Source organism: Puccinia triticina, chromosome 7A (genome assembly GCF_026914185.1).
Source record: "Puccinia triticina chromosome 7A, complete sequence".
Lineage (NCBI taxonomy): Eukaryota > Fungi > Basidiomycota > Pucciniomycetes > Pucciniales > Pucciniaceae > Puccinia > Puccinia triticina.
In genome coordinates, this window is record NC_070564.1 from 4,441,625 (window position 1) to 4,468,273 (window position 26,649).

The 26,649-nt window shown below is 49.5% G+C and overlaps 9 protein-coding genes across 9 annotated transcripts; 5 read left to right on the forward strand and 4 right to left on the reverse strand.

The window, feature by feature from the left end:
* Window positions 1-162: 162 nt before the first annotated feature.
* Window positions 163-1,863, reverse strand: PtA15_7A496 (uncharacterized protein; the record flags this gene model as incomplete). Its single annotated transcript, XM_053171107.1, has 6 exons — window positions 163-185; window positions 256-320; window positions 398-1,270; window positions 1,362-1,510; window positions 1,608-1,690; window positions 1,758-1,863. 6 exons carry the CDS (start codon window positions 1,861-1,863, stop codon window positions 163-165), a joined length of 1,299 nt encoding a protein of 432 aa, XP_053022322.1.
* Window positions 1,864-10,038: 8,175 nt separating this feature from the next.
* On the forward strand, window positions 10,039-10,513 carry PtA15_7A497 (uncharacterized protein; the record flags this gene model as incomplete). Its single annotated transcript, XM_053171108.1, has 3 exons — window positions 10,039-10,041; window positions 10,127-10,304; window positions 10,368-10,513. The coding sequence occupies 3 exons, from the start codon at window positions 10,039-10,041 to the stop codon at window positions 10,511-10,513; spliced, it is 327 nt and encodes a 108-aa protein (XP_053022323.1).
* A 2,899-nt stretch (window positions 10,514-13,412) lies between these two features.
* On the forward strand, window positions 13,413-14,457 carry PtA15_7A498 (uncharacterized protein; the record flags this gene model as incomplete). The annotated part of the gene is made up of 6 exons (XM_053171109.1): window positions 13,413-13,455; window positions 13,529-13,591; window positions 13,692-13,934; window positions 14,031-14,095; window positions 14,210-14,288; window positions 14,375-14,457. 6 exons carry the CDS (start codon window positions 13,413-13,415, stop codon window positions 14,455-14,457), a joined length of 576 nt encoding a protein of 191 aa, XP_053022324.1.
* A 300-nt stretch (window positions 14,458-14,757) lies between these two features.
* Window positions 14,758-15,027, reverse strand: PtA15_7A499 (uncharacterized protein; the record flags this gene model as incomplete). Its single annotated transcript, XM_053171110.1, has 1 exon — window positions 14,758-15,027. The coding sequence occupies one exon, from the start codon at window positions 15,025-15,027 to the stop codon at window positions 14,758-14,760; it is 270 nt and encodes an 89-aa protein (XP_053022325.1).
* A 183-nt stretch (window positions 15,028-15,210) lies between these two features.
* On the forward strand, window positions 15,211-16,418 carry PtA15_7A500 (uncharacterized protein; the record flags this gene model as incomplete). The annotated part of the gene is made up of 2 exons (XM_053171113.1): window positions 15,211-15,562; window positions 15,637-16,418. The coding sequence occupies 2 exons, from the start codon at window positions 15,211-15,213 to the stop codon at window positions 16,416-16,418; spliced, it is 1,134 nt and encodes a 377-aa protein (XP_053022326.1).
* A 1,265-nt stretch (window positions 16,419-17,683) lies between these two features.
* On the reverse strand, window positions 17,684-21,130 carry PtA15_7A501 (uncharacterized protein; the record flags this gene model as incomplete). Its single annotated transcript, XM_053171114.1, has 6 exons — window positions 17,684-17,852; window positions 17,961-18,263; window positions 18,381-18,420; window positions 18,500-18,615; window positions 18,679-18,950; window positions 21,014-21,130. 6 exons carry the CDS (start codon window positions 21,128-21,130, stop codon window positions 17,684-17,686), a joined length of 1,017 nt encoding a protein of 338 aa, XP_053022327.1.
* Window positions 21,131-23,161: 2,031 nt separating this feature from the next.
* On the forward strand, window positions 23,162-23,446 carry PtA15_7A502 (uncharacterized protein; the record flags this gene model as incomplete). Its single annotated transcript, XM_053171115.1, has 1 exon — window positions 23,162-23,446. The coding sequence occupies one exon, from the start codon at window positions 23,162-23,164 to the stop codon at window positions 23,444-23,446; it is 285 nt and encodes a 94-aa protein (XP_053022328.1).
* A 1,337-nt stretch (window positions 23,447-24,783) lies between these two features.
* On the reverse strand, window positions 24,784-25,482 carry PtA15_7A503 (uncharacterized protein; the record flags this gene model as incomplete). Its single annotated transcript, XM_053171116.1, has 1 exon — window positions 24,784-25,482. One exon carries the CDS (start codon window positions 25,480-25,482, stop codon window positions 24,784-24,786), a length of 699 nt encoding a protein of 232 aa, XP_053022329.1.
* Window positions 25,483-25,719: 237 nt separating this feature from the next.
* PtA15_7A504 (uncharacterized protein) lies at window positions 25,720-26,649 on the forward strand (the record flags this gene model as incomplete). The annotated part of the gene is made up of 4 exons (XM_053171117.1): window positions 25,720-25,881; window positions 25,943-26,140; window positions 26,274-26,401; window positions 26,475-26,649. 4 exons carry the CDS (start codon window positions 25,720-25,722, stop codon window positions 26,647-26,649), a joined length of 663 nt encoding a protein of 220 aa, XP_053022330.1.

Here is a 26,649-nt window from a genome sequence, read left to right on the forward strand (position 1 = left end):
AGAAAAAAAAAATGTGTAACGAGGTACCAAAAAAGAAAAAAGAAAAAAGATGCAAGAACAAAAGCAATGCGGGTTGTGAGTACATAGTTGGGTATCGTGACCTTTGAGTCCACCTTTCAACCCCACTCGAACAATAGATCATGAAGCTTAGAGATATACAACTCAATGCTTCATGTAAACTTGGTCTAGAAATCAGTGAAGATCAATCAGTTTAGAGATCAAATTATACTCGAGAAGAAAAGAAGGAGAACGAACCGGCTGTAACACCCTTGCCTTGGGCCTCACGTTGAGCACCCCATTTTCGTAACCGGATCGACTCGCTGTACAGTCATCGAAATCCACACGTGCGTGTCAGGTTGCTATGGGAGAAGGAAGATCAGATGGGACTGGGACTGACATTTTGATGAAACCACTGGTATCTGTGGGCTCAAAGCCGCCCATCTCATCCATGCTACTTTCCTTGGCATCATAGAGACCTTCGTTCGAGGCGCGTCCGTCGACGACGACGTTTCCCTTGTAGAGCGAGAGTCGGACGCGGCCGTTCACGTTTTTCTGACTGGCTTCGAGGGCACTTTGTACGAACTCTCGTTCGGGACTGAACCAATAACCGTTATAGAGGATCTTGCTGAGCTCAGCGGTCACGAACGAGTCGCGCAACGCTCGGACCTTTCCATCCAGGGTCAGTCCCTCAAGGTCCATGTGCGCCCGACGAAGAATGGTGCCGGCTGGGGTCTCATAACAGCCTCGACTCTTGACACCAATGAAGCGGTTCTCGACAATGTCGATACGGCCGATCCCGTGGGATCGGGCAAGTGAATTAAGTTGGAGGAAGATATCGAGGACATCGGTGGCTTTGCCAATGACTTCTCGTTGTTCGGTTGAGGGCTTGTACACCACCAATTCGCTGGTCACCCCTCGAGTGAAGGTAAGGTCGATACATTGCGGGCCATCCGCACTGGCCTCCTGGAGATCCTTCGTAAGCTTCCACATGTCCTTTGGCGGCGTCACGTCTGGCTCCTCCAGGATCCCAGCCTCGTACGAGATGTGATGCAGGTTCTCGTCCGTTGACCAGGGCTTGGCGGCTGTTTGGACGACCGGAATGCCCTTCTCGGCGGCGTATTTCAGGAGGTCGGATCGACCTGCGAATCGGTTGTAGAACTCCGGGAGCCTCCAAGGTGCGATGACCTTGATCGAAGGAACGAGAGCATAGAAAGCAAGCTCAAATCGAACTTGGTCATTTCCCTTTCCGGTGCATCCGTGTGAAACAAATCTGGTATGGTCAAGAAGATTGGAATAGTGTAATTATGGTCAGTTTGTGAAATCTTGGTCAGTAGCACTGACTGAACTCGTTAGACACTTACGCGCATTGTTCGGTGGTAGCGGCTTCAATCATTCCTCGAGCAATGACAGGCCTTGCAAGAGAGGTTCCAAGAAGATAGACACCTTCGTAGATGCAATTCGCTTGGACAGCTGGAGTGATGAGCTCGGTAACAAATTCTCTCTTGAGATCCTGAATAGACCAAAAATAGAAATAAGTAAAACGAGATGAGTCGTTGGCCGAATTGCATTGCGAGGAGCTCTTGATCAGATAGAGAAGTTTTACCAACCTTCAAGACAAATTTCTTGGCGCCCACTTTCAGCGCTTTTGCTTCCGCTGCCTTGAAGTCTTCTTCCTGGCCAACGTCGGCCACTGCACATATCAGAAGGTTAAGTCAGACCTGGTATTTATATACAGATTACTAGCACGGAAGGCTTACTGAATGCTACGACTTCATATCCTTGCTCGATCAGCCAGGCGAGGATACACGATGTATCCAGACCACCTGAGTATGCGAGTAAGACTCTTCCTTGACTAGATACCATCTTGAGATGTTCAGGTATATTTGTTGCTTTCTTGTTTTGTTTTTCCCTTGGAGTCCAAAAATTCACATTGGCAGGACCACCTGTGGTTCGCCCAGACACGGGGGACACCGGGCCTCTCGGTCGAACTTCCCAATACGAATCCGAAACGTTTTGTCGAGCTTCGGGGGGCACCGGGCGCTATGCGTTGTGACTCAACCCAGAAAAGGCCATGTTGGGCAGCGTCATATTATGTACACAGCGTGATGTTTAAAACACGCTACCCTTACATATTAAAACACAACTTTTTAGGATAATCATATGGAAGTAAGCTGTCATAACGCTTGACAGTTTACTTCCAAATGATCAGACCAAAAAATGATGTTTTACACAATGTAAAGGGACATGGCAATTAATTATAATAATCACACTGCCAAACACAGCCTAAGTTCATTGCAAAATTAGATAATGGGTTGCCATGGAACTTCACTCTGATCCATAGTGAATACCATAATTTAGCTTCTATTGCTCCAGATCCTGTTGATCCTTGTCTACCCCACTATCTTCTAAATTTTAGGCTGTTTTTGGCAGCATGATTAGTAGTCAATAAATTATTGCCCTATTCCCCTTTACACTATTTAACACATCATTTTTTGGCCATTAAACTGTCAAGATTTATGACAGCTGACTTACCAAAGATTATCCTAAAAGGATGATGTAAGGGTAGTGTGCTTTAAACATTACACTGTGTGATATGACACTGCCAAACACAACCTTGCCTTGTCTTGATATCCTTGGTTCCAATTGTTTGAGGACCTTCTCTGATTCTCCAAATCTGTTCCAATTATCTTCCTTGTGATCCTCATCCAACCAACACTGCCAAGGGTATCCATCTTCCTTTTCCCTCTCAATCAATCCGCCCCACCACACATTCTATCTTTATTTGGATAATTCCATCCCAATACACAGACTATTACAAGGGCAGCTCAAAGGTTGAAACACTGGACTAAAAATAAAGGCAATGTGCACACATTGCATTCGTTTTGGTTCTGGTGACTATCCCCTCACCACGCTGCATATGGTATGACACCATAGGAGCTACATATTGGAGGGATGGATCAAGGATGGATCAAGGATGATAATATGGATGTATCAGAATCAGCTGAATAGGATAGGAATCAACATGGAATCAAAAAAATGATGGCTGCTATATGGATCAGAGCAATTCCCATCCCATTTGATTTTCTGAGTTTGAACTGAACTTAAACTCTGGGATTATTACATCTTGAAAGACATTTCATCTGACCGTAGGCAGTGAAGTGAGGTGAAAGTGCTGTGTAGCTGCCCTTGTGGCAGGCCATAAATCTCAATCAGAAAAAGGATCAAAGAAATGGATAGTGGGGGAGTGGATTGGTTTGAGAAGAAAAGGGGGATGTATACCCTTGGCGGAAGCGGGTGGATGGGAATCAAAAAAAGGTCCAATGAATGGTGTTGGAGAGATGGAGAAGGGAAGCTCAATTTTCAAACTATGAAGATGGCAGAACAATAGATTCAGGAATCAGAAAGGGATCAGGGAATAGGCTCAAAAACTCAGAATATCACCAGTTATTTGGTTGGGATTATCCTCAAACCTTGTTTTTCTGCTTGGATTATCAAGATTTTATCAGTTTTAGAACTCCCACCACGCTGCGCTTGGACTGCAGAAACGGTTTTCTTTAGCTTACCACACTGTGAAAAAAAAACTCAAGAAACTGCTTCCGGTTAACATGCAATATTACAAAGGCACCTTTTTAATATTGCGTGTCAACTTGCAGCAGTTTCTTGAGTTTTTTTTGTTTCACAGTGCCATTCACTGTGTTATGGTCAGTTCTGTGGAGAAGGAGATGAGATCTAAGGATTGGGGTTCTGGAGTTTCTGGCTCCTAGTTGATAGATTGAAGGATGTGGACAACTCTTGAACCTTCAGAGTGTAGTTTGTGACATTTATGTGTAACCTATGTACATCAGAGCATGCACTTCAGAGCCCATAATACGGCTCATAAAACACTGTAGCTAGTTTAGATTGTAGCATCCTTCTCAATTTATTGGAGTGTAGGTTGGGAGAAAAGTAGATTTGTGGGGTGGTGGCCAGGATGTTTTTTGATGGGTTGATTCAGAGTATTGGGCCACTTCTGGAGTGAATTGTATGTTGGTTTTAGCAATTTGAAGCCAAGATTGGCCAGTAAAATTTTTCCTTGAGGATTAATATTTCACTGAGGATAAACTATTTTCAGGAATGCTTTGGATATTTGAAGGTTATGAGCTGTAGTTAGGGCTTTCCTGTTGAGTTGCCTTTTACTCTGCTACCATGATTTATCCCCAAAATATGGAGGGATGTTGGAGTGAACCAGGGTCATGATCACTACCAACTAACCACCTAGCTGGCAGCCACAACTATCTGTAGCCTAGTTAGTAAAGGCAGCACTCTAGTATGTGTCTTGGTATAGCTGAAATTAAAAGCTTGACTCTCACCAGATACATTGTCATTTAAAAGTCTCTACATTTCCTATTTATTTCCCACCTATCTAGCTGATTCTATCCTATGCCATAGCCTGAACACTCAGAGCTCAAGGGGATAGAGATCCAGACAGATTCCTCGTCCTTCAATCTACCATATCAGGATCCAGAACACCCAGATCAACAGATCACCAGATCCCAGAATCCATCTTGCTCTCCCCAGAACAGACCATAACATTGATGTGGCTGTGATTTCAAAATTCAATCAATGTAGTGTCTATGGGTGTATGTCTAGTTGGAGACATATATGAGTTTTTTGATTGCAGTAGAGTAAAGTGAAATGTTGTCATTTCAGACTTGTCACAGGATGAGGGCGAGAAGATGTGCTGCAGCAAGTCCCTGGGACAGATTTGTACTAATTGATTGAAATAAGTGCCAAGGGGCTTGGGGATTTCTTTTGCATACATCCCAATACTCATTGGTTTCAGGCTGGAATTTATTGGTCCACCAAATACACACAAGGAAAATACTGTGCATTGGATTGAATGACCAAAACAAAATTCTGCCAATAACATTTATTGACTGTATTGGGAGCAATAGGGTGTCTCAAACTGCCTGCAGGAAGCAGTCCAGGTCCAAATTTCCAGGAAAATATTCCCCTGCCAAAAAAACCCATGGGTCCTGGAGTTTGAGTTCCCCCAGCTGTTCAAGAACACAGAACTTGACCCAGGAAGCAATCCCAGTAAATGCAGAAGGTTTTTTTAAGTATATTCTGGTTGTAGCCGGGTTCTCAAAGTGCCAAAATTTTGCAAAGTTTCCACCTCATGTAAGCCAGCATGAAACTGGACACCCCAAGATGTCCACGGCGGTTAAGCTTGCTCCCTTGCCAAAGGCCTGTGGCAGCCTTTAGTTCAATGATACAAGCTGCTCTGGCCATTGAGACTTTCTACATAGTCTTGACAAGTGGAAGACAATGCTATTGAACTCTGTGAAAAGATAACTTCAAGAGACGTGAGGGTTGAACACACAACCTTGCACACTGAATGAATCAAACCCCCAAAATCAACTTTCATGAGTGATGCTCTAACCATTGACACTACGGGCAACTAGGTGTCGTTGCGGCCCGCAGCGTCACCTGACGTTGCATTTGGGGTCGCGGCCGCAGTGACTGCGCCTACTTGCGCAGTCACGCGGGCTTGCAACGACAGGGTGACGCTGCATCCCATAGCAACAGCTACATGCCTGTATTGGCACACTCCTATAACGGAGTGTGCACAAATTTACCCCTAGTCTTGCTTTACAGAACACTCATAATGGTACTCATTCAGAAGTTACATACTCTTACACACTCACAACACCCCTTACAACCTCAAACAGTTACACAATCCACATTTACAACACTTAGTTACACACACGGTTACATACATAGCTACATACATATTTACACATAGCTGCATCATCACTTACATACATACAGTGTACACATGCAGCCACTCATGCAGGTACTAGCTGCATGTGATAGCTGCATGCACTAAGCTGCATGCGCTAGTGGATCTTTGTTGCATAACAACAGCAGGTGACCTGGTTACAGCATGACTACACTAACATACAGTCCTGACCAATCACACCTCCTGATTCAGCCTGCATGTCATAACCCATAATCACCTGTACAGTCCTGACCAATCATATTCACCCATTCAACATATGTACTAGCCAAAAACCCTCATGTAAGTACAATTTTTTGATGATGAATGATGATGGTTATTGAGTGACAACACACAATGTGATGACCATGTTGAGTTATCTGTTATTCTGCTACCATGATGTATCACCACAGTATGGAGGGCTGTTGGATTGACCCATGAGCACTAACAACCAACCACCCAGCTGGCAGCCACAAGTGTCTGTAGCCTAGTTGGTAAAGGCAGCACTCTAGTATGTGTCTCAGTATAGCTGAGGTTGCAAGTTTGACTCTCACCAGACACATCTTCATTTTACAGTCTCTATAGACCAGGAGTATTATAGCATGGCATTGTGGTACGCTGCAAGTGTGGCAGACAATCCACTTCCAATAAATGCCCCCGGTGATAAAGAATTTACAACACTTGATGCCAAGAGGATAGCTTCCGGTCATTGAGACCGTGCAAGTCTTGATGGCCAAGAGGATGCCTTCCAGCCACTGACAGTCTGGAATGCCAGAGGTAATCCTCTTGGCCACTGAGATCATACAGAGATTCAATACTCTCTCCCAGCTGTCAAGAATGAACAGTCTTGACGCTGGGAGGAGATCCTTCCAGGAATCAAGACCGTTGAGGACCAAGAGGCCTGCCAGCCGTTGAGACTATCAATGACAGAGAGGGCCATCAATATTTGCAATAACCAAGGGGATTCTCACCTAGATTCCAAAGCTGAAAATTCTTGATGGCCACAGTCTAGGTGGTAAAATGGCATCCTTTCAGCAACAGATACTTGTATAGGCTTGATGCGCAAGACAGCTGATTGAAATGAAACAATACCAGGGGGTTGAATTCAGAGATGGGTTGTATTGTTTTTTTCAGACAGGTTTTTCCTGGACCTCCTGGAGGATCTTGCCAGTCAGGAATCCAGGGCTGCAGGTGAAATTCCAGGAGGTGTTGTTTTTCGGGAAATTTGGACCTGGACGGCTCCCTGGAGGTATTTTGAAACCTCCTAAAATACAATTCCAATAATAAAGAATGGGTGATATATTTGTGATGAAATGCAGGCCCAATTTCAATACCTTCCCTGGATTGGATGCAGTTTTGCAGTTCCCATTGGCAGCTTTATTTCCTACGCAACAGATGGGAAAAACCATTCAACATCATTGGTAGAATGTCTGCTTTGGTTTTTGGTACCACTATTAAAACTCATGAGGTACTGGGAGTGGGCTTTAAGGATCTGGGGAAAAGGATGATCATATTTTGATGTGCCATCACAGCTGGAACAGTGCAGCAAGTAACATCAATTCAAAATTCAAGCATGGATAAATGTAGTTCAACTGTTGGAATCCAATCTTCAACAGACCCATGCTCTGTTCAAATTAGATATGGTGTATATCTTTCCAAGGAAAAAATTTGAGCTATTTGGCATGGGATTGTTGATGTACAGTTTTTAAGCTGGCAGGCCTTTAAAGCTCCAACTTAACACTTCAAAAGCTGAACTTAGTGGTCTACATTCATTCAATCCTGCTAGCAATGGCCAGTGTATATTCTTAATTCCTTGCAAGCTGTCTGTTTCAAAACCAGTTTGAAGTGTTTCTAGTTGAGCTTTCAGGCACTCTGGAAAACAAGTGCCTGATTATTTTTGATTCACTATAGCAATGCCAACATCTTACTGTAGATAAATTTATACAAAAAAGGTGTTGATAACCATCAACAGAATCAGACCTTAATGGCCATCAATGATAGCCTTCTTTGGGAAAATGTCACTTGGTATGTTTGGGGTTGACACTGGTGCTGTGGCTATGTAAAACCAGCAAATTACCTGCATAGGCAAAGATACACCCCCAGCTTGTTGGAAAGCCTTCCCAAAACAAAAACAGTCATTTGACAGGTTGTCATTTGACGTCTGATTTTTTTATTTTCTTGTTGGATTTGCTCAGATTTTCTTTCTGGTTGTTGTGTTTCTTTGGCAAGATGCTTCATGGTTGGTTGTTTTTTACTTCTCCAACAACTCCACTCCAACAATCTTGTGGGCAAAACGATTTCTTTTTGCTGAGGATGATCTATTTCCCCTGACTGATGGTGGCCCATGGTGCCTCTCTTAACACCTTAGTAGCAATCAATTGGTTGGTTTGCATTTCTTTTTTCTCAGGCGTGGAAATCAGCTGGCAACACAGCCTCCCCTCCTTCTAAAACTCCTGCGATCAAAGTGGGTGCATGGGGTTCCCAGGCCCGTTGTAAGGGTGTGAGAGCAAGTATTGGCTGGGACACACTTTGGGAGTTTGCTGATGGCATTCTTTGATGGCAAAAGCCAACAGGATTAAGGACTTGAGGATGTTGAGAAGTGACTTCATCGTATCTTTCCCAATTGATTTGTGGACTGGCTTGAGTTGAGTACCAACTGCTAGTGAGGCAAAACCTTAACAGGAGATTGTTACCCAGTTCATGGATGGACCAGAGTTGGCTGAGGTGAGGATGCCCATGCAACAACAAAATGCTTGTTGACTGGAATGACCCGCCTTTCAAGAGTCACAGCCGGGCAAGTTGCCCAGGATTGTTCTGGAAGAGAGAGATGCCGAGCTGATCAGCGGGTCGAGTCAAGACCAAAGGCGTTGAAGGAGATCAAGCAAGAGCAAGTTCCCCCCGGTCTATGTAGGCAGAGAGTGGGAACCTGTGATCAGAACTGAGTCCAGCGTTATGCGCAGGACAGAGGCCCGCGCCAGACGCGAATGACCCCTAACTTAACTAAGTCCCACCCTCCTACAGGTGGAGTGGTAAAACACTGGTCGCATTGCGCCGACCGGAGGGAGGGACTTACGCGCTCAACGGACTTACAGGCTGACAGCATTTGGTTTTTTGGTGGGGACTTTTTTAAAACTGCTCTCACCCATCCATTTCCTGTCCAATTTCATCATTGTTTGGATTTCCATGATGACCAAAGTCTTCTTTATCCATGTACTATACCCACCTATCCCCAACCTGTCTTCTTGATGTGCAATGTCCCTTGTAACATCATGAGTTTTGGATTCTGTACAGTGTGAACTTTGTAATATAGGATGAAGCAGACCACAGATAGTCACAAAAAATAGATCTGAGGGGTTCTGAAGGCCTCAAAAAATTCAGAAAAATTTGGAGAGATTCTCCTTGATCTTGGGAATCTTTTGTTCCCCCAAACCTTTGCTGCCCAGTGGGAAAGGGTGAAGCCAGAAACGTTTGAAAAACGACATAATTGTGATTCTGTCAGCCCAAACTTGGACATTGGGTGTAAGTCCCTCCTTCGGAGGGTCCCTGCGGGACAGCGTCCCCCCTCAAATAGAGGGACTTTGTTAAGTTAGGAATGAACCTCAGTATAGCAGCGTGTACACCATCTCTCCCCATCCCTGATCTCAGAAGCATCCCCCATCTCGGGCGTTTGCATCATTTTTAGTCTCCTTCCCAAACATCGTCTTCCCTATAGTTGGAGTCGACGTAGAGCATCATCGACCCTCCAGAGTTTTTATCAGAAGCGTGACGTCACACCAGATCCTCCTTGTGTACCTTTCTATAGGCACAAATATTTCGAACGTTTACTTCTCAGTTCCTCATAGGAGCAGCTCCTCCTGGTGTACCTTTCTATAGGCACAAATACTCCGAAAGTTTATCACGCAGATCTTTATATTCATATCACAGTCACCTATCGTATAGACGGTGAACCCCACTTCACCGAACTCTTGCCACCCTCTCGACAGACGGTGCTTCTCTATTCCTGCCACCTTTCCAAATAGACGGTGAGCGAATTATAATTCGTTCTATTGAGCTATAGCAACTGGTGAGCTTCACCACAGTTGTGCGTCTCACGGGATATCAGGTGGCTGACTGTAGCACGGTTTTTTGATGTTAACGATGTTTAGTGGATTTTCCTCTTCGATTCTTCCACCTACGGTATCCATTCCAACGGTTGTTGCTCTTTAGTAAGCCGACCGTCCACACGCGGCTAAAACATTGTGATAGTTATAAACTGAGATCACCTATTGGAATAGGGAAAGATGGTCGAGAAAAATGTTCAAACTAGAGCAGGCGTAGCCGCAAAGAGAGGCGATCCCAATAGACGTGATAAGGTTCCGGCTGCATCAGGAGTGGCCTCGTCTATGCCCAACCATCAACCGGGCGGCTGCTACAAGAGGTGAAGAGGATTTCCTATTGGTAGAAGAAGGCGATGAGGTCGTCACTCTAGCAGCGGACAAATTGCCAGCTGTAGAAAGACCGAACGCGTCAGACGCGTCTGAATTGGCATCCATCATAGCCATCCCGAGTACGTTGCATTGATGATGTTTTCCATTTTGGGTAACGGCATCCTGATATTTCGGTATTGCAGGCTTTACAACGGAGCAAGTGACTGCCATCGTAACCTCGACCGATTCCCCAGCCGTTGTGACCGTGGACGTAGAAGCAGAGAGGGCGCACATCTGGAAGAAGATCCAGGAGAGCCATGAGGCAGGCGACTACATACTAAGCATCTGATGACCACTTGGACAGCCATGGATGAGCAGAAGCAGGCTAAACCACCGCTCTTGAGGACTGCATCGGCGGCACCAGTGTTGGCAACAGTAGATCAAAGAATGGTATCCGGTTCAGTCGATACGGAGCAAGAACACGGATTGATCCATGCCGTCGGCGCTGTCTCAACCCATCAAGATGTTGGTTTTACACCGTTTTTTTGATAAGAATATTAAAGTGTTAAGAGCACCAATCCCTTTGACTATTTTTGACCTAGGTGCGTTATTCCTGATTACTAGAACAGTTTTTCTCATTCAAAACCCAGCAACATGCATGTTTATAAACTTTTTGGCTTGACTGTATAGCTTGGAAAAGAAGGGCAATCCTCGCCTACCTCAACAGTAAACATTTGAGAGTTACCGACTTGGATAAAGCCTATAAAGGTTTAGCTTACCCTTCAGAGTGGTCGCAAACCGAATCACAGTGGAATGCGAACCACAGAGTCTTTTATATTGCCCTTTGAGACGTGTACGACATGAGCTTGTTCGCCGCAAGACTGTTGGCTCACAAGGAGCATTGCAACACCATCGCACGCGGCGGTCATGGTCTCATGACCGCGATGAGATACGACATGGCGATCAGGATGACCGCTTTCGCTCATCGGATCGCGTCGAAAGACGGATCAGCCATTCACTGCGCCTAACACAGGAGACGCCTTCCATTCGTCTTCGGGGGTTATAATGGCCCGCCCAGGAATTTCGTGGATGATAAACCGGCGAGAAATAACGCTGGGATGCGATCTGATGAGCGAAAGCGGTCATCCTGATTGCCATGTCGTATCTCATCGCGGTCATGAGACCATGACCGCCGCGTGCGATGGCGTTGCAATGCTCCTTGTGAGCCAAAAGTCTTGCGGCGAACAAGCCCATGTTGTACACATCTTGAAGGGCGATATAAAAGGCTCTGTGATTCGGTTTGCGACCACTCTGAAGGGTAAGGTAAACCTTTATAGGCTTTATCCAAGTCGGTACCTCTTGAATGTTTACCGTTGAGGTAGGCAAGGATTGCTCTTCTTTTCCAAGCTATACAATCAAGCCAAAAGCTTATAAACATGCATGCTGCCCGGTATGAATGAGAAATATTATTCTAGTAATCAGGAATAACGCACCTAGGTCAAAAATAGTCAAAGGGATTGGCGCTCTTAACACTTTAATATTCTCATCAAAAAACGGTGTAAAACCAACATCTTGCGCCAACGGCATGGATCAATCCGTGTTCTTGCTCCGTATCGACTGAACACCAGGAAAAAAAAGTAGTCACTTGATGGCAAGTGACATGACACAGCTTTGTTTTCAGCTCCAACACTGCTCCAATGCTGCTCCTCTCCAGCAGCACATCTGGGGCTCACATGATAGGTGTCAGGATCAAAGCACTCAATGTGAAAAAACCAGATGATGCGCAGCTTTGGCCCTGGCCCAGCTGATGCTCAGCTTTTACCCTGGCTCAGCTGATGCTCAGTTTTTCCCCTGGCCCAGCTGATGCTCAGCTTTGGAACTGGCCACCTGATGATCATATTTGGCCCTGGCACAGCTGATGCTCAGCCTTGGCTGTGGCTCAGCTGATGCTCAGCCTTGGCTGTGGCTCAGCTGATGCTCAGCCTTGGCTGTGGCTCAGCTGATGCTCAGCCTTGGCTGTGGCTCAGCTGATGCTCAGCCTTGGCTATGGCTCAGCTGATGCTCATCTTTGGCCCTAGCCTAGCTGATTTTCAGCTCTGATCCTTTCCAAGCTGATTCCCATCTTTTTCCCTGGCCTGGCTCAGCTGATACTCAGCAAGCTGAGAATCAGCTGGCCAGCTGGCCCAGGACTGGGCCAAAGCTGAGCATCAGCTGGGACAGGACTAGGAGAAGGCTGAGCAAGGACTGGTACAAATCTGAGCATCAGCTACGCCAGGACTAGTACAAAGCTGAGCATCACCTGGGAAAGGGCTGGTCAAAAGGCTTTATTCCAATTCTGAGAGTGAGCTGCATGAAAAAGCTGAGTATGAGCTGGACAGAAAAGCTGATTATGAGCTGAGTACCAAAGCTGAGTATCAGCTGGACAGAACTGAGGATCAGTTGGGCTCATCAAAAACTGAACAGGACCTTCTTGCTAAATTTTGGAAGTTGAGGAGATGGTTGGGAGATTGGGATAGATAGTGGATAGATATTGGATAGATGGTGGGTAGCTGGCTGGAGCTGGTGTAATAGCACTGTTCACGTAAAAAATCTATGACCATGTGAGAGATATACATCAGCATACTTTCCCAGCCAAATTGGCTGGCACAATGGGATAAACTTTATTTCAATCTTGCTGATGTTTAGCTTACGTGAACAGTGCTAATGTCACTTTTCATCAACTGACTATTTTATTTTCCTGGTGGAACTGGATACCATCCTTTGATCTACAGTGACCCCGCCATGTAAGCATAAGGATGGTGGACAAAAATCCTATGCTTACATTGCGGTATGCTTCTTATCGAGGTAAAATCCCAGCAAAACCAAGAGAATGGTCGCGGGAAATCTACATTTATGCTATGCTTACATCGTGATTATGCTTACATCGTGAATGCTTACATGGCGGGGTCACTGTACACTGGTGCCGCCAATGTGGTCCTCAAGAGCGGTGGTTTAAGCTTGCTTCTGCTCATCCATGGCTGTCCAAGTGGTCATCAGATGCTTAGTAAGAATGTAGTCGCCTGCCCCTTGGCTCTCCTGGATCTTCTTCCAGATGTGCGCCCTCTCTGCCTCTACGTCCACGGTCACAACGGGTGGGGAATCGGTTGAGGTTACGATGGCAGTCACTTGCTCCGTTGTAAAGGCGCCTGCAACGAGACCGAAGGCGCCCGCGTTGATTTCAAGTTTCAACTCTCACCAGACAAAAAACGATGCGGGCAGTCATCCAACGAGTCACCTCGGCCTCAGTCACCGGTCAGCACCCTTCTTTTTATTCCGCCCAGAAGTGTATCCAGCAGCCTGCTCACAGAGCCCGGCGATGACCCAGTCAACCAGACCGAGATCTCGCGGATCGGGAAAGGCCTGTGCGTCTTGGTCGGCCTCGGAACCGGTCTGTCCCTGCACACTGCTCTCCGATCCCGCCCCGACGCACCTCTTCCTCGTGGTGCGACCATCCAAAAACTGACGATCGGAGTGAGGAATATGGACAGATGATACGCCGAAAGAGCTCGAGTACATCGTCTCGAAGATCCTCTCCTTGCGCCTGTTCCCATCCCCGCCCGGCCCCAACGCGCCGACCACCCCGCCATCCAATACCCCGACCGACCCGGCAGGAGACACACCATCCAGCCACAACCCTGATCCTCGTCCTCCCGCTGGCCAAGTGGAAGACCATGAGCCGCCGAAAGAATGGCGCCAAAGCGTCAGGGATATTCACGGAGAGGTCTTGATCGGTTAAGCGGCTTGTCCACCGACACTGTCACGCTTGCTTGCTCCTCATACCAATCAAGAAACTCAACTATTGATGTTTGCTGTTTGTTTTTTTCTAGTGAGTCAATTCACTTTGATGGCCAAGACGAAAAAAGGCAACAAGCCTGACTTCCACAACGCCATGGTAAACCGAATTCTCTCATCCATTCCAACCGGAATCATGACTAACATCTTGATTTTATTTGTTTATTTTCCTTTTTCCCATGAACCTTGAACCCCAAATCTCTCAAAAAAACAGAAGACTGAGTCATCGAAAGCGATGTATGGAGAGCTGATCAAATCGATCAAATCGGCATACTCTGCGGATCTAATAAAAGGTCAATTCGCACTCATAAGCTGCTCATAACACATCGGTGCTGAGAGCGGAGGTTTTTTTTTTTTTGTGTGTATCTTGGGTTGATAGAGGGACAGTTCGGGGCAATGATGGACGTGAAGATCTCGAACGATGGGCCGGTTACAATCATCCTGGACACAAATGATAAATGAGATCCTCGATGGATTTTCTTGCATGAAAGAGATGTGTCAACAATGTACTCCGACCCGCTTTTGTTCGCTCAGTCCATAGGAGAGTTGGTTTATCTGTTTTTTTGGGGAGTGGGGTGTTGAGGTGGAAAGAGATGTTCGTTTTTATTAATTTGGTGTTGGAGAATGATATAGCAACAAAGACCTGGTAATAATGTTCATCCAAGAACCGAGGTCAGCGATCTTTTTTAAGAAAGCAGATCATCCAGGGAGCGACTCACAGGAGCGAAGATTGTGCAGATGGAGAGCAGCAGAGGCGGGTGCTCAGCCGGCGATTTTCTTCGTGCGGCCCTCGCGTTTCTTGAGCCGCATGAGTTTCTTCTGGCTAAGCTTGAGGGCCAGCCGTTCGATGCGTTGCTTCTCGGCGAGCTTGAGCTTGCGCGCCTTGATCTTCTCGATCTTCTCCGTCCGCTCGGCCTCCTCCTTCTCCCGCATCTCCCGCTCCAGCAGCCTGATCGCCTCCATCTTCTTCCGCTCCTCCTGCCGTTGCAGCCAGCTTGCCGATTGCTTTCGTCCGCTCGTTCCGCTTGCCATCCTTGAATGAGTTTCGTGTGGTCTTGCGATGGGCGGGGTTGTTTGGGCGAGGGTCTGGTTGCGGTTGGGGCTGCCTATAAGCATATCTGCGGCAGGACATGCGCATATCGAGTAGCACCACCCCACCTTCCCCGGCCACTTCCCGAGGAGGAGGGACTCCGCCACCCTCCCTCCACGAACACGATGGCATCGAGCTCCCTGCTATCAACAGCCAACAAACGACTGATCCCATCCACAAGATGGCTCACCAATCCGAGCGGGATCAGCGGAGCCCACAGCGACCGGCGCGCCTTCTCGCTCAGTCTGCCGCTGCTCGCCGGCGGGAAGAACAAGATCAAAGTATCGAGCAAGGGCAAGTTCAAGGACCACAGACTGGGGGGCCCGGGCATGGAGGAAGCCTTTGACATCGAGCGCGACCTTTCGAAGCCTTTTGCCATGCAGGACGTGCCCGGGACGACGCACTTGCGATGGGCGGAGGCGAGGAAACGGTTGAACAAACTGAGGGCCATCAAGTTCCAGATGCCCTCCCTCATCAGTCAGTCCCCCCCTCCCAAAAAAAAAAGAACTCTTATTGATTTGCTGTCTGACATCGAACCTTGTCTCGTGAAGAGTACCAACAGCCCTTCGTGCCTCCTCCACCTGAGGCGCATGTGATCGTAAGAACCCAGGACGACATGGGATTCCACCGCGGAAAGTTGGACTCCCAGCGGCCGAACAAGAAGGCGAGCATGACGGTGAGCCTGTCGAAGATACCGGGGCTGCAAGGCTCTCCGGAGGCGATGCACAAGTTCAAGCTTCTGAGTGGGAAGCGCTGGTTCGAAAGCGAGCGGCGCTCGGAGTTCGACACCAGCGACCACCACGGAGACCCGCACGGGACGGTGAAGATCTCGTGCGACGATTACTCGAGTCTGCAGATGAACCAGAAGTGGTGCTCGGACGCGCTCGACCGGCTGATCGCCGAGGCGGGCGCGTCGGCGGACCCGATGAGCGACATCCCCCTGGACGCCAAACCCACCCTCCAACGCAACCATCGCACCAAACACAGACCCTGGGCCGCTCACCCCCACCTCAGCCCCAAGTTCCCCACCCACTGGCTCCCCGAGAGCGCCCGAGAACGCCTCCTCTCCGCCCAACAGGCCAAGAAATCCGCCCTGCTCGCACTCAAATCCCGCCGCGATCAGCTCGATCGCCGCCTCCGAACCCTCCTCAGCTGGGACGGCGTCGGCATCGCGCCTCCCGGCTTCTTCGATAATCTCTCCCCCGCCGTCAAGCTCCAAGTCGACCAGTTAATCGCCCAGCGTAATCAGATCAGTCTTCTCTCTGCCCCTCTCGACGATCGCAATTACCTCAAGAACTTCGACCCCTCTTCTCATCCGCCGCCTTCTCCTTAAAACCCCCCCATTTCTCTTCTCTGTGTGTAATGATCCGAAATAGATACATCCTGAAGTAAAAAAAAGCAAGTTCTACATATCGAGAGAGCAAGTTTCGCACTAGTTGTGCCTTGATGATGGGCAGGTGTTGGCCGCGAAATGCAGAGGAGACGCAGGATGGCTGGATGGCCGCCCACCATGCGCTGGCTTGGACTTTTCTGGCCCAGAACGCTTGGAGAGAGGGAGAGCTGCAGACATTCTGTCCCAACCAAACGGGGGTCCCTTGTTTGCGGACGCGAGTCTATACTTACAATAGGACGGTTCACGTAGGAATTTGTTAACCCTGCTGATGTTATAAATCAGCAAGCCTTCCCAGCCAAATTGGCTGGGACCGTGGGATAAACTTTATTTTGGTCTTGCTGATTTCGGCCCTACGTGAACCGTCCTGATATTCCAGAACCTCAGCAGCTGTTTGTTCGCGGGAAGAGGCACAGGTGTTTGGGGGTTTCAATTTTCTTTATTACTTTTTTACTTTTCTTTTTACTTTTTTTTTTTTTTTGGGGGGGGGGGGGGGGGCGGGGAGATATTTTTTGGGTTTTTTGGGAGGTGTTGTAGAAGTGTGTATGGACACACACGGGGACGAGGGAGGGAGGAGGGGGAAGTGGGAGAGCGGGAGGGACGACGAGCGACAAGCCATGCAGTAAATATGTACAATGCACCAGGAACAGGGGGAACAGACTTTAAGCGAATGTATATATATATGTTTTTTGGGGGTGAGAAGCTGAAAAAAAGAGCTATGTGAACGAAGAGGGTGCTGCCAGGGTAATGAGAGGGGATGGACAAGGGGGGTAACAATGCGAATAAGAATGGACAGGGGTTACACAGCTATGTACGCGCATGAAAGAGCGGCGAGATCTATATAATTATATCTACTTATTTATCTGTGAAAATATCTAAAAAAACGGTACCCATGAAACGGAAAGGCGAGGGGGGAGTGGTGGCTCGGAAGGAAGCCTTTTTGGGGGTTGAGGAACTAACACAGTACACAGATTCGGCGCATACATATTCACACGAACGGGTTGTATCAGGAGTCTATAGGATAACTGAGTGGGGCGGGCGGCCGACGGCCATTATATATTTTTGTCTATGTTTTTCGGCGAGGGGTAAATGATAAGCGAGACCGAGTCGGAAAAGAGCCACGCGGCCGTTTTAGATTTTCTGAATTTTTTTGGGGGATGAGTTTTGCGATGTTTTGTGGGGGTTTTGGGGTTTTGTGGGGGAGGGAGTCAGGCGAGACGGGAGGGCGAGAGCGAGGAGAGCGATGTGAGGGAGAAGGACGAGTGGCACAGCGGCGGCCGGGTGCGGACGGGGGCGAGGGCCGGGTTGGAGAGCGGCTCGGAGACGCGGCGGCGCGAGGCCGAGCGCGACAGGGTGGCGGCGGGCGAGTCGTGTTCGCTGGACAACAGGGGGCGACGATCGAGCGGTCTCCGGTCAAGCGGCCTACGGTCAAGCGATCTACGGTCGAGCGATCTACGGTCGAGCGGGCGACGATCGAGTGAGGGCCGGTCGAGCGGGGAGGGAGGAGAAGAGCGCTGGGGCATGGGCGCTTGGCTTGCGGGGAGCCAGAAGTCTTGGAGGTCGGAGAGCTGGGCGAGGGCGGGGCGGGCCTTGAGGTGTGCGCCAGTTGCAGCGACGGGGTGTTTGTGGGCGGGGGAGAGGGTGGAAGCGAGGGAGGAGCGCCAGCTCCCGTCTTCCTCTCCCTGCTCCTGCTTGACCTCGGCGTCGGCGTCAAGGTCGGCGTTGGCTTGCTGGTCGTGGGGCCGGTGCTCGAGGTATCGCTTAGCGACGGCCTTGGCGCCGAGCAGCCTTTCGCCGAGGTCGAGGGGCAAGAGCAGCTCGCAGGGGGGCGGGCCGGAGCAGAGGATGGCGAGGCGGCCGGAGGCCTGGAGGGCGGGCGAGGCGAGCGGGCTGGTCTTGGCCGACGACGCCGTCGTCGAGCAGCCGTAGCTGGGCAGCTGGTACCCTGTGGATGCCCCGGCCCGGGTCAGCGGCCGTATGGACATGCGAGCGGGGGGGAGGGGGGGGGGGGGGGGGGGACGCACCTTCCAGACTCAGGTCGCACCAGTCGTACTCGGACGTGATGTGCTGGTGGTATTCGCACTCCGCGGAGCAGTAGACGCTGCCGGCGGGGCCCTGGCCGTCGATCATCTCGCCGCACCTGTGGAGCAAGGCAGGATAAGCCGAAGGGAGTGGGTGTGGAGGGGGAAGGGCAGGGACTGACATGAGACAGAAGTCGCCGAACATGCCGATCTCGCTGGCGCTGGCGCGGGGGCGATTGTCATCGTCAAGCTCGAGGGGCGTGGGCTTGTGGGCAGAAGCGACAAGGTTTGGGGGCGACGGGGAAGGCTGGCGAGGCTCGGCGGCGTGTGTGGGGTTGCCGCTGGCTGTGAAGGGCTCCATGAACATGGTTTGTCTCTTCGAGGGGCGGGCCGCTGCGGACGATGGGGGTATGCAGAGCTGTTCTCCAACAGTCGCCCGAAGGGATGATGCTTTCTGGGGTCGAGGGGGGTGGGGAGAGAAGTGGCGGAGAGGGTGCGATATTTATGTGTGTGTGTGGGGCCAGCAGTGCTGGGATGCCCAGGTCTCGTAAGCGAAAACTCTACGGATGGGCCCAGGGCGCAAGTCGCACGTCAGGGGAGGAGGGGGTGTGAATATGCTGCCGAGCGCGGAGGGGAGAGAGAAGAAAGTAGCCGATCAGGCCAGCGTCTAGGGTTTTTTAGGTTTGATGACGGAAGGGCAAGGGATGTTAAACACACACACACACACACACACACACACACACAGACGGAAGGAAGGAAGACTTGGCAGAGGGAAGCTCGTGGGACTTGCTGGTGCTGTGGCTGGGGCGTCGTGGCGGGTGCGCTTGCCGATGAAAATGCCCGATGGAGGAATTATATACTTGCTTATTTTGGTAGAAGCGAAAGAATAATTTAACACACTGCTTTCTTGTGAAGGTACAGCGAGGAAAAGCGATGCGAGAAAAGAGTCCTTCTATGGTGGTTCTGGGGTGTGGGGGAAGAGGCTTTCACTGGTGTGGGGTGGTGGATGAGATGGGGGTGGTGGTTATTAAGTCTCGTTGGCTGGGATGAGCGTCGCTAGGTCTGGGTTTCTCTTGTGGCGGTTTTAGCGGTGGGAGTGGAGTGCATAGCCCATTGAGTATTATCGGCTTGTGGGCTGTGGGGCGAGCTGATAGTCCATACCATATTAACCTGAGAAGCTTATACATATAAATACCAATACTTTCAAAGAAGCTTTCATACAGACAGCCCATTGCGTTATGTTTGCTTCGTTGTGTTTTGGGGGTTGGCTTTGACGAAAGATTACTGCCGAGTGGATTTGAATGGGAAGGAAGAGTTGGTCGAGAGTCTGGGCAAAGCTTATTCTGAATTTCTACATACGTGTGTGTGTGTGTGCGTATGGACTAAAGGAGGAGAGATGGATGGCCCCTCGTCCCCAAAACACTGACTGACGAGATCCAGTCGATTGTAGAGACAGTCGCAGGGGGGGAAGCGCACTGATCGAAAAAACGATCGGACGATTCAAATTGTAAAAAAAAAAAAAAAAAGAAAAAAATCGGCCACCCTGTCAGTCTGCCCTGTCTCGTCTTCATAAATACAGTCGATTACATTTTTTTTGGGAGAGAAAGGAACCCAAGATCGGCTTCTTGGCTGTTTCAGGTTGTTTCGTGGGCTGGGGGTAAAAGGAGAGCCGCGCGAAGTGCATAGCCCATATGACAGCCCCACATAACTCCGTGCGTCCCGTTATATTATGTGCATACCCATCATCAAACACAAGACTGCTTTGTTTTCCTGGGGAATCCTCGAAGGCTTTGCATTCGTTTGTGTGTGTGTGGTTTTTGCATTTGAATGCAAGATCATACTGGATATGAAAGAGGAGAAAAGGAAGCGGATTGGCGGTCGGCTGGCGTGAGGAGGATGGCGAGCAGGCCGGCCGAGTGGAGGCAGACGATGCCGAAAGATGGCGATCGGACACCGCCCCGCAAGACCGTCGTCTTCTTGGTGTTGTTTTCGATCAAAAGACAGAAACAATAAATGGTACATAAATATTTAGCTTTGGACTGGCCTTCCACAGCCACTCCATAGAGCACAGACTGCTCCCCCACCCGCCCGGGCATTCGAGCGAGAGGGCCCCCACATCGATCTGCCATAGACTGCATCCACAGCCAACCATGCCCGGCCCCCCAAACACCAACACTCATCATCGCTCGCTCCTGGACTACACGGATCGTGCCCTTCGACCCCCACACACGCGTGCCAGCCCGTCGGCGAGTGAGAGTCCCCTCAACCTAAACTCGCCACACAGCCATCGCCACACGTCTTGACGGGGCCTCTTTCCCAGGAGAAGCCCCGTTGGGATCGGGCAGCTAAGCACATCAGCCTTTTTTGTTTCTGTTCCCATTTTGTGTAAACAGCAGGACCGACCACCTCCGATGTAACATGTTTTCTTTTCCTGGGGACGCCCTGCAAGCGTGCCTGAAGATCGACGCGAGTCCCCAGGAAATGCCGGCTGCAAATCCCGCAGAAGGTAAAACATACGTGAGGGTCATGGAAGGCCTCGGCCGACACGCCAAGACGGCTGGATGTGGGCCCAATGCTGGGTGGCCAGTAGGGCTCGCTCCTTTCTGGCTTGGACAGTCCATCCGGCGCGGGCATCGGGCGGGGCTGGCCGGCCGGACGGATGGGTGGGTACATCCGCCGGCCATGGCACCGGGAAAACCATCTTCCATCTTCGATCTCGCTTCCTCGACCCCAGATTTTCACATAACTCACATAACAGAATATGCATTTACACACACACACGTAATATGGTATGGAGCACACACAGTTTGTATGTACATAGCACTGAACCATGTTGATCGCCATATGTATTTATGTATGTATTTCCGAGAGCCCGAATTGGAGTTTGATTGACTGGAAGCTTTCCTCTCGGCCGGGCGATCAAACACTGGTTCAAAAGACAAGCCCATGGTTGCCAAGGGTTGCCAGCTCGGGTTGTATACACCACCAGTGATGTCCACCATGCACACCACACCGGTGAGTGGGATGGGCGCCTGGCTCGAAGCCTCGTCTTCGTCTTGGACGCTTGGCCGTGGCAACCAGCTCAATGTCGGGCATATCTAGGCTTCCCCCGATCTTGGCAACCATCCTCATCCGACCGTCATGCATTCCCACAAGAAGACACCCCTCGGCCACTGCACCCCATATTGCTGGCCCCGTTCTTCTCGGGACAAAGCGCAGCCGGGCTGCTGGTTTCGCGTGAGCAGAATGGGGTGCATCTCTGCACACTCAAGCTGACGCTATATGTACCAAGCAACGGGCATCTTCTTGACAACAAGGATGTCCGGCCGATTGGCTCTTTGCGAAACGCACTCTGAGAGAGCGCCGTGCCACAAATCAAGCATCCGTCTCGGATCTCAAACAAGATTACATAGCCACCAGTGCCGTGTTCGATGTAGCAGACGCCAGGCTGAAATGCCCTCCAGAAATCTGCGCACACATGCCATGCGGTCCAGCCAGGGAGAGGGAAACAGAGAGAAGCTGCTGTTTCGATTTCGTCTTTGTAGGGCTGGTGAGCCTCGGTCATCCGGACATGTGGCAGGGACAGCAGCGCGGCCGATGGAACAGCCTGGCTTCACAGCCTCAGCACAGGAGCCTTGCGTCGGCCGCGCGGTGTTCCATCCGTTTCAGTTTATCAGACGGATGGCCAGTGCATAGATATTGATAATCCAAAAACAAATCCAGAAGACTCGTGAAGGAGGTGCACATGTCTAACGCTCGATGGGATGGAGGTGGTTCATTTGCTGAGCAACTCTTCTTTTCCAAGCGGGGTTTTCAATGGTCGGGTCCGGCATTGCGGACTTGACTGCCTGAAATAAGGTTCCGATCCGGTGCCCCGGAGCCGGATATCTGCCATCCCGCACCCTGACCCTGGTCTTATCCGGAATCCGGCCGGATTTTCCCGGATCTGAAAGCAAGGGGCATTTCCCAAAAAAAGTGCCAATTTGATCGGGTATGCCGGGGATTCCCCGGTAGAGTTCCCGATTCATGCGGGTTTCACGGGGATTCCCCGAGAAAAGACCCTATTTTCGGGTGTTTTCTGAGGTTTACCCGCATAAATCTCGCTTTTGGATTGCTGTTCACTATCCGGCCGGATGCCGGATCTCTCAAGCTCAATCCCGAACCCTGATCCGGTCTGCGGGGTTTCCGGATTTCTCCGGATCTGCGGGGTCCGGATCGGAACCTTAGCCTGAAAGAACGGAAATCCCCGAAACCCCCTTTCGCACTGTTGTAGCCCAGAGGGCTACGCACTCTGTCACTCGCCGCAGTCGCGGTATCCCTCTCTCCCGGATGAACATCCGGGAGAGAGGATTGGAATAATCATCCTCTGTGTCACCAAGTTCCCTGTGTCACTACACGCACCGCCCCCAAATCGTCTCCTTCCTCGTGACCATGGGCGCGAGTCGGTTTGGCCTTGGTCCGAGGCTCTCAAGAGCCTTGCCAGAGGATAGCTTCAAAAGATAATCGATGGACGCCGGAGAGTCTGCAGCTCCGGCCTCATACCCTCAGCCTATGCGAATATCTATGGATGTGTAGTCCTGGCCAGAACGATCGTCCCGCGCTCGCCCAACCCCGTTTTTGCCCTTGCCGCTCACAGTCATGTGGGTTAAGTTCAGGAGGAGAACGATGTGCGGCATGCAGACTAGCTTGAAATCGCCTCTCGTCAGGAGCGACTGCTCGACTCGGATGATTGCAAGCACAAGAGCATGCAGACGGTCTCGATTTCAAGCCGGGGCACGGCTCCGGCGCCTCGTCCAATCCTCGCCTCAGCAACACAGACTACTCGTCGATTGGTGGTCGAGTGCCGCCGCTTTCATTATCAAGCATCAAGCTAAATCTCGAATCAGGGCTGCCGTAATCTTGCTCCCCACTTTCCACCAACAGTCACCTGAGGCTACCATCAATACATAGTTTTTAGAATGTTGCTGCAAGGAAGTTTTTTTTTTTTTCGTAAAGTAACCCTGGGACAGCTTCAACGTGCCCTGACATCATTGGTCCCGAAGATGCTCTTGCAGGCATCCCAAGGACCTTGCAGTAACCAGCTGCTGTCATGTTTCTCATATTTTCAAGATTTGCAGGCAATTCTAAAGACACTGGAATATAGATGTCACAATGGAACAAGTATCAGAATTGCATCAGCCTGTGATATCAAAGGCGATTTCCCCAGTTCGCACAGTAAAGGGGTGTTTTGAGGGGATAGCTTTTGCATTTTTTGGGTATCTTGGCATGGAGAAGTTCCTTCAAAGGAAGGGGCATGTGCGTCCTGGAAGCATCCCAAAACAAATCTATGTGGAGTCTCAAACTGGTGGATCCTCATTTGGAACAATTAACCAATCTTCATTTTTTGAAAAAATGATTGAAGGTCACTGGATGGTGATAGAGGATATCTGAGTAGGCCAGATTTTAAGGAACGTTATGTGGCATATGGTTCACCTGGGAAAGACCTGTGGAGGGGCTGAGGGAGGAGCTATAGAAAATTAAAATCCTCCCAGCCAAAAAGAAATTCTGCTCCCCCTTAAAATTTGTGATGATAGGCAAGTCCCTCCACCAGTCAAAATTAGAGGTGACTACATTTCAGGTGATGTGAAGCAACTGAATTAGCTCCCTGCAGGATACAACAGGCCTTCCACCATGGGGGGCTTGTGTTAATGTAGGTGCTACAAACTTTCATCAGGCTCTCATTTTTCTTCAATTTTTATTCTCAGGATGAATGCAAGCCACATGCTGTATGATTTTATGCAAACAATTGCATATGCAGTGTTGGGCACCACAACTAGAACAGCTCCAAGGCAATAGATAAAAGTTACCAAACTTGAAAACCCTTTTTAAGGTGTTTATCAACAACTTTCCAAAAAAATGAACAAGCTGTTCTGAATGACCAGCAGCAATGTTTACATCTTGCTGAATTTTCTCAAAAAAAAATCACAAAGGCCTCATAATTAGCTCTAAAGTTTTGTAAAATTCTCACGTAATTTAAAAGGTGAAAAAATGGGTGGAGTTACATCCTGTCTCCCAAGACTGTCAAAGTACCGGAGTGTACCGCTCTTCAGACTTGCTATGCAAAGAAAGATCCAGCGGTTAAGGCGTTTGTTTTTGTAATGTAAAAAATAGAGATAGAAGGGCAAGGTGACAACAACGGGTAAAATCAGTGATGCATGCAGATGGTATGGGAAGAGCTAGGGTTTGCAAGGAAGGGGCGAGATCTTCTGCACTTTTTATTTATTAATCTAGGTCTTTGAGTGTGTTGATCATTCCTTTTTCAAAGTTGTTGGCGCGGTAGTTGAGTCGATCAAAGACTGTTTGACGTGTTCGTTCAATTCGTGTTGGATTGACTTTTTGGAGTCCAGGATCTGTCGAAGGACGTTAACTCGTTCACCCTTACGGTCATGTATACCCGCAGGCATGACCTGGTTCCGGTCGAGTTTGGCGTGTCTGATTTGGGTGAGTCTGGATCGATTATAGGCGTTCAAGAAGTCCTGGTAGTTGTAGTTCTCGTTCAAGAATCGCTGGCTGGGTTGAGGAGGGTAGAAGAATGGTTTTTCCAAGCCGACCCAGACCTTTTTGAACGTCCGGTTCTTGTCCCTGCCGATCTTGACCCCGCCACGGACCCTGCTCTTGATCTGTCGCTCGTACCGACCCCGATAGATCGCCGTCCGGATACTGGTAATCCCGAGTCCATAGATCTGTCGCAGGTAGTTGAAGATGTCTGGCTTGGTCAACTGGAGATCGCATCTGAAGATGGCCGTGAATGGGTCGCCACGATCCGTCGAGCTAGGCCTGACCAACCGAATCGAAATGTTGGGGAAATAGACTGGTGATTTGGCCTTGACATACGAGCTTCCTATAGGTGACCGGCCCTTGTCCAGCGATCGTATGGTAGTAATTGCCGTCGGCTGATGGCATATCGTCGTGATTGTCCGCAGCTTGGCATGGATGAGCGATTTCATCTTCTTCCGATTTTGCTGTGGATGGGGTTCGGGTTATGATCGATGGGAAGAGATCGAGCGGTCAGTTGGGGCTTAAACCCAGGCCCCGAACCCCTCACTCCCATGCAGCAACCCCGTGGGCCGTGTCCTGTGTGATGTATCGGGGATTTCGGGAGCGGCCGCTCGCCGATAGGGCGGCACCCGGAGACCACTGGCAGCTTGGCTCGGGCGACTGCCCTAATTACGACCTCGAACCTCATGACTATCCCGGCAAGACCAAACATTCTGCGCTCCTCTCTTCTAGGATCAAGCTACCAATATCAGCCCATTCGATTTATCACTACCTACTGGCCCCATCAACTAGACAGACCAGACGTATCGCGGGTGGATTTTCGCAGGACCAGGCCGAAAATCTTGAAGGTCAAACGACTGTTTGGTTTCGAAATCTTGCCCTGTCCTGACATCTTAAATCCAATTCTAGACTCTGCTACGGCCAGTGCACCAAGATGCCAATCGGACACCAGACTCATCTATCCAACCGCAACCTCAGGGAAGCTCACATTCACCGACTCAATTGGCAAACTTGATTTCAACACCCCGTCGCTCTACTGAAGATGATTATTCAGCCCCATCGATTGTCAAACCTATTGGAATCAAAATAAGCCAGTCGGCAATTGAGGTTAGTAGAATTCGAAACATTACTAGCTTAGAATTGAACTTTTTTTCTTCTCCTTCTAGTTAGAATATTAATGATTCAAGTTAAATATCGTCTTGCTCAACTTAGAATTCCCTTCCAAAATTTGCACATCCAGCAGATCGAGCGGGTACGCAAGATGGATAACAAGCCAAACGAAGTCCTACGTCTGTCTGTCGAAAGTGGCGGATGTCATGGATTCCAGTACAAGATTGCATTCACTGAATCTGTCGAGGATGATGATTTGTGAGCGGGGAAACATCCGATTACAGGTATCACTCGGGATCAGTATTAACCATCTAATCCTTCGTCCTACCAGTGTATTTGGAAATCGGAGCGGACTCGTGGTAATCGATGAGGGCTCTTTAAGCCTGATGGACGGATCAACTATTGAATTTGCGACCGAGCTCATTGGTAGTAGCTTCAGAATCCTCGATAATCCTCACTCAGCCGGAAAAGGGTGCGGGTGTGGAGTGAGCTGGGAGCTTAAATGA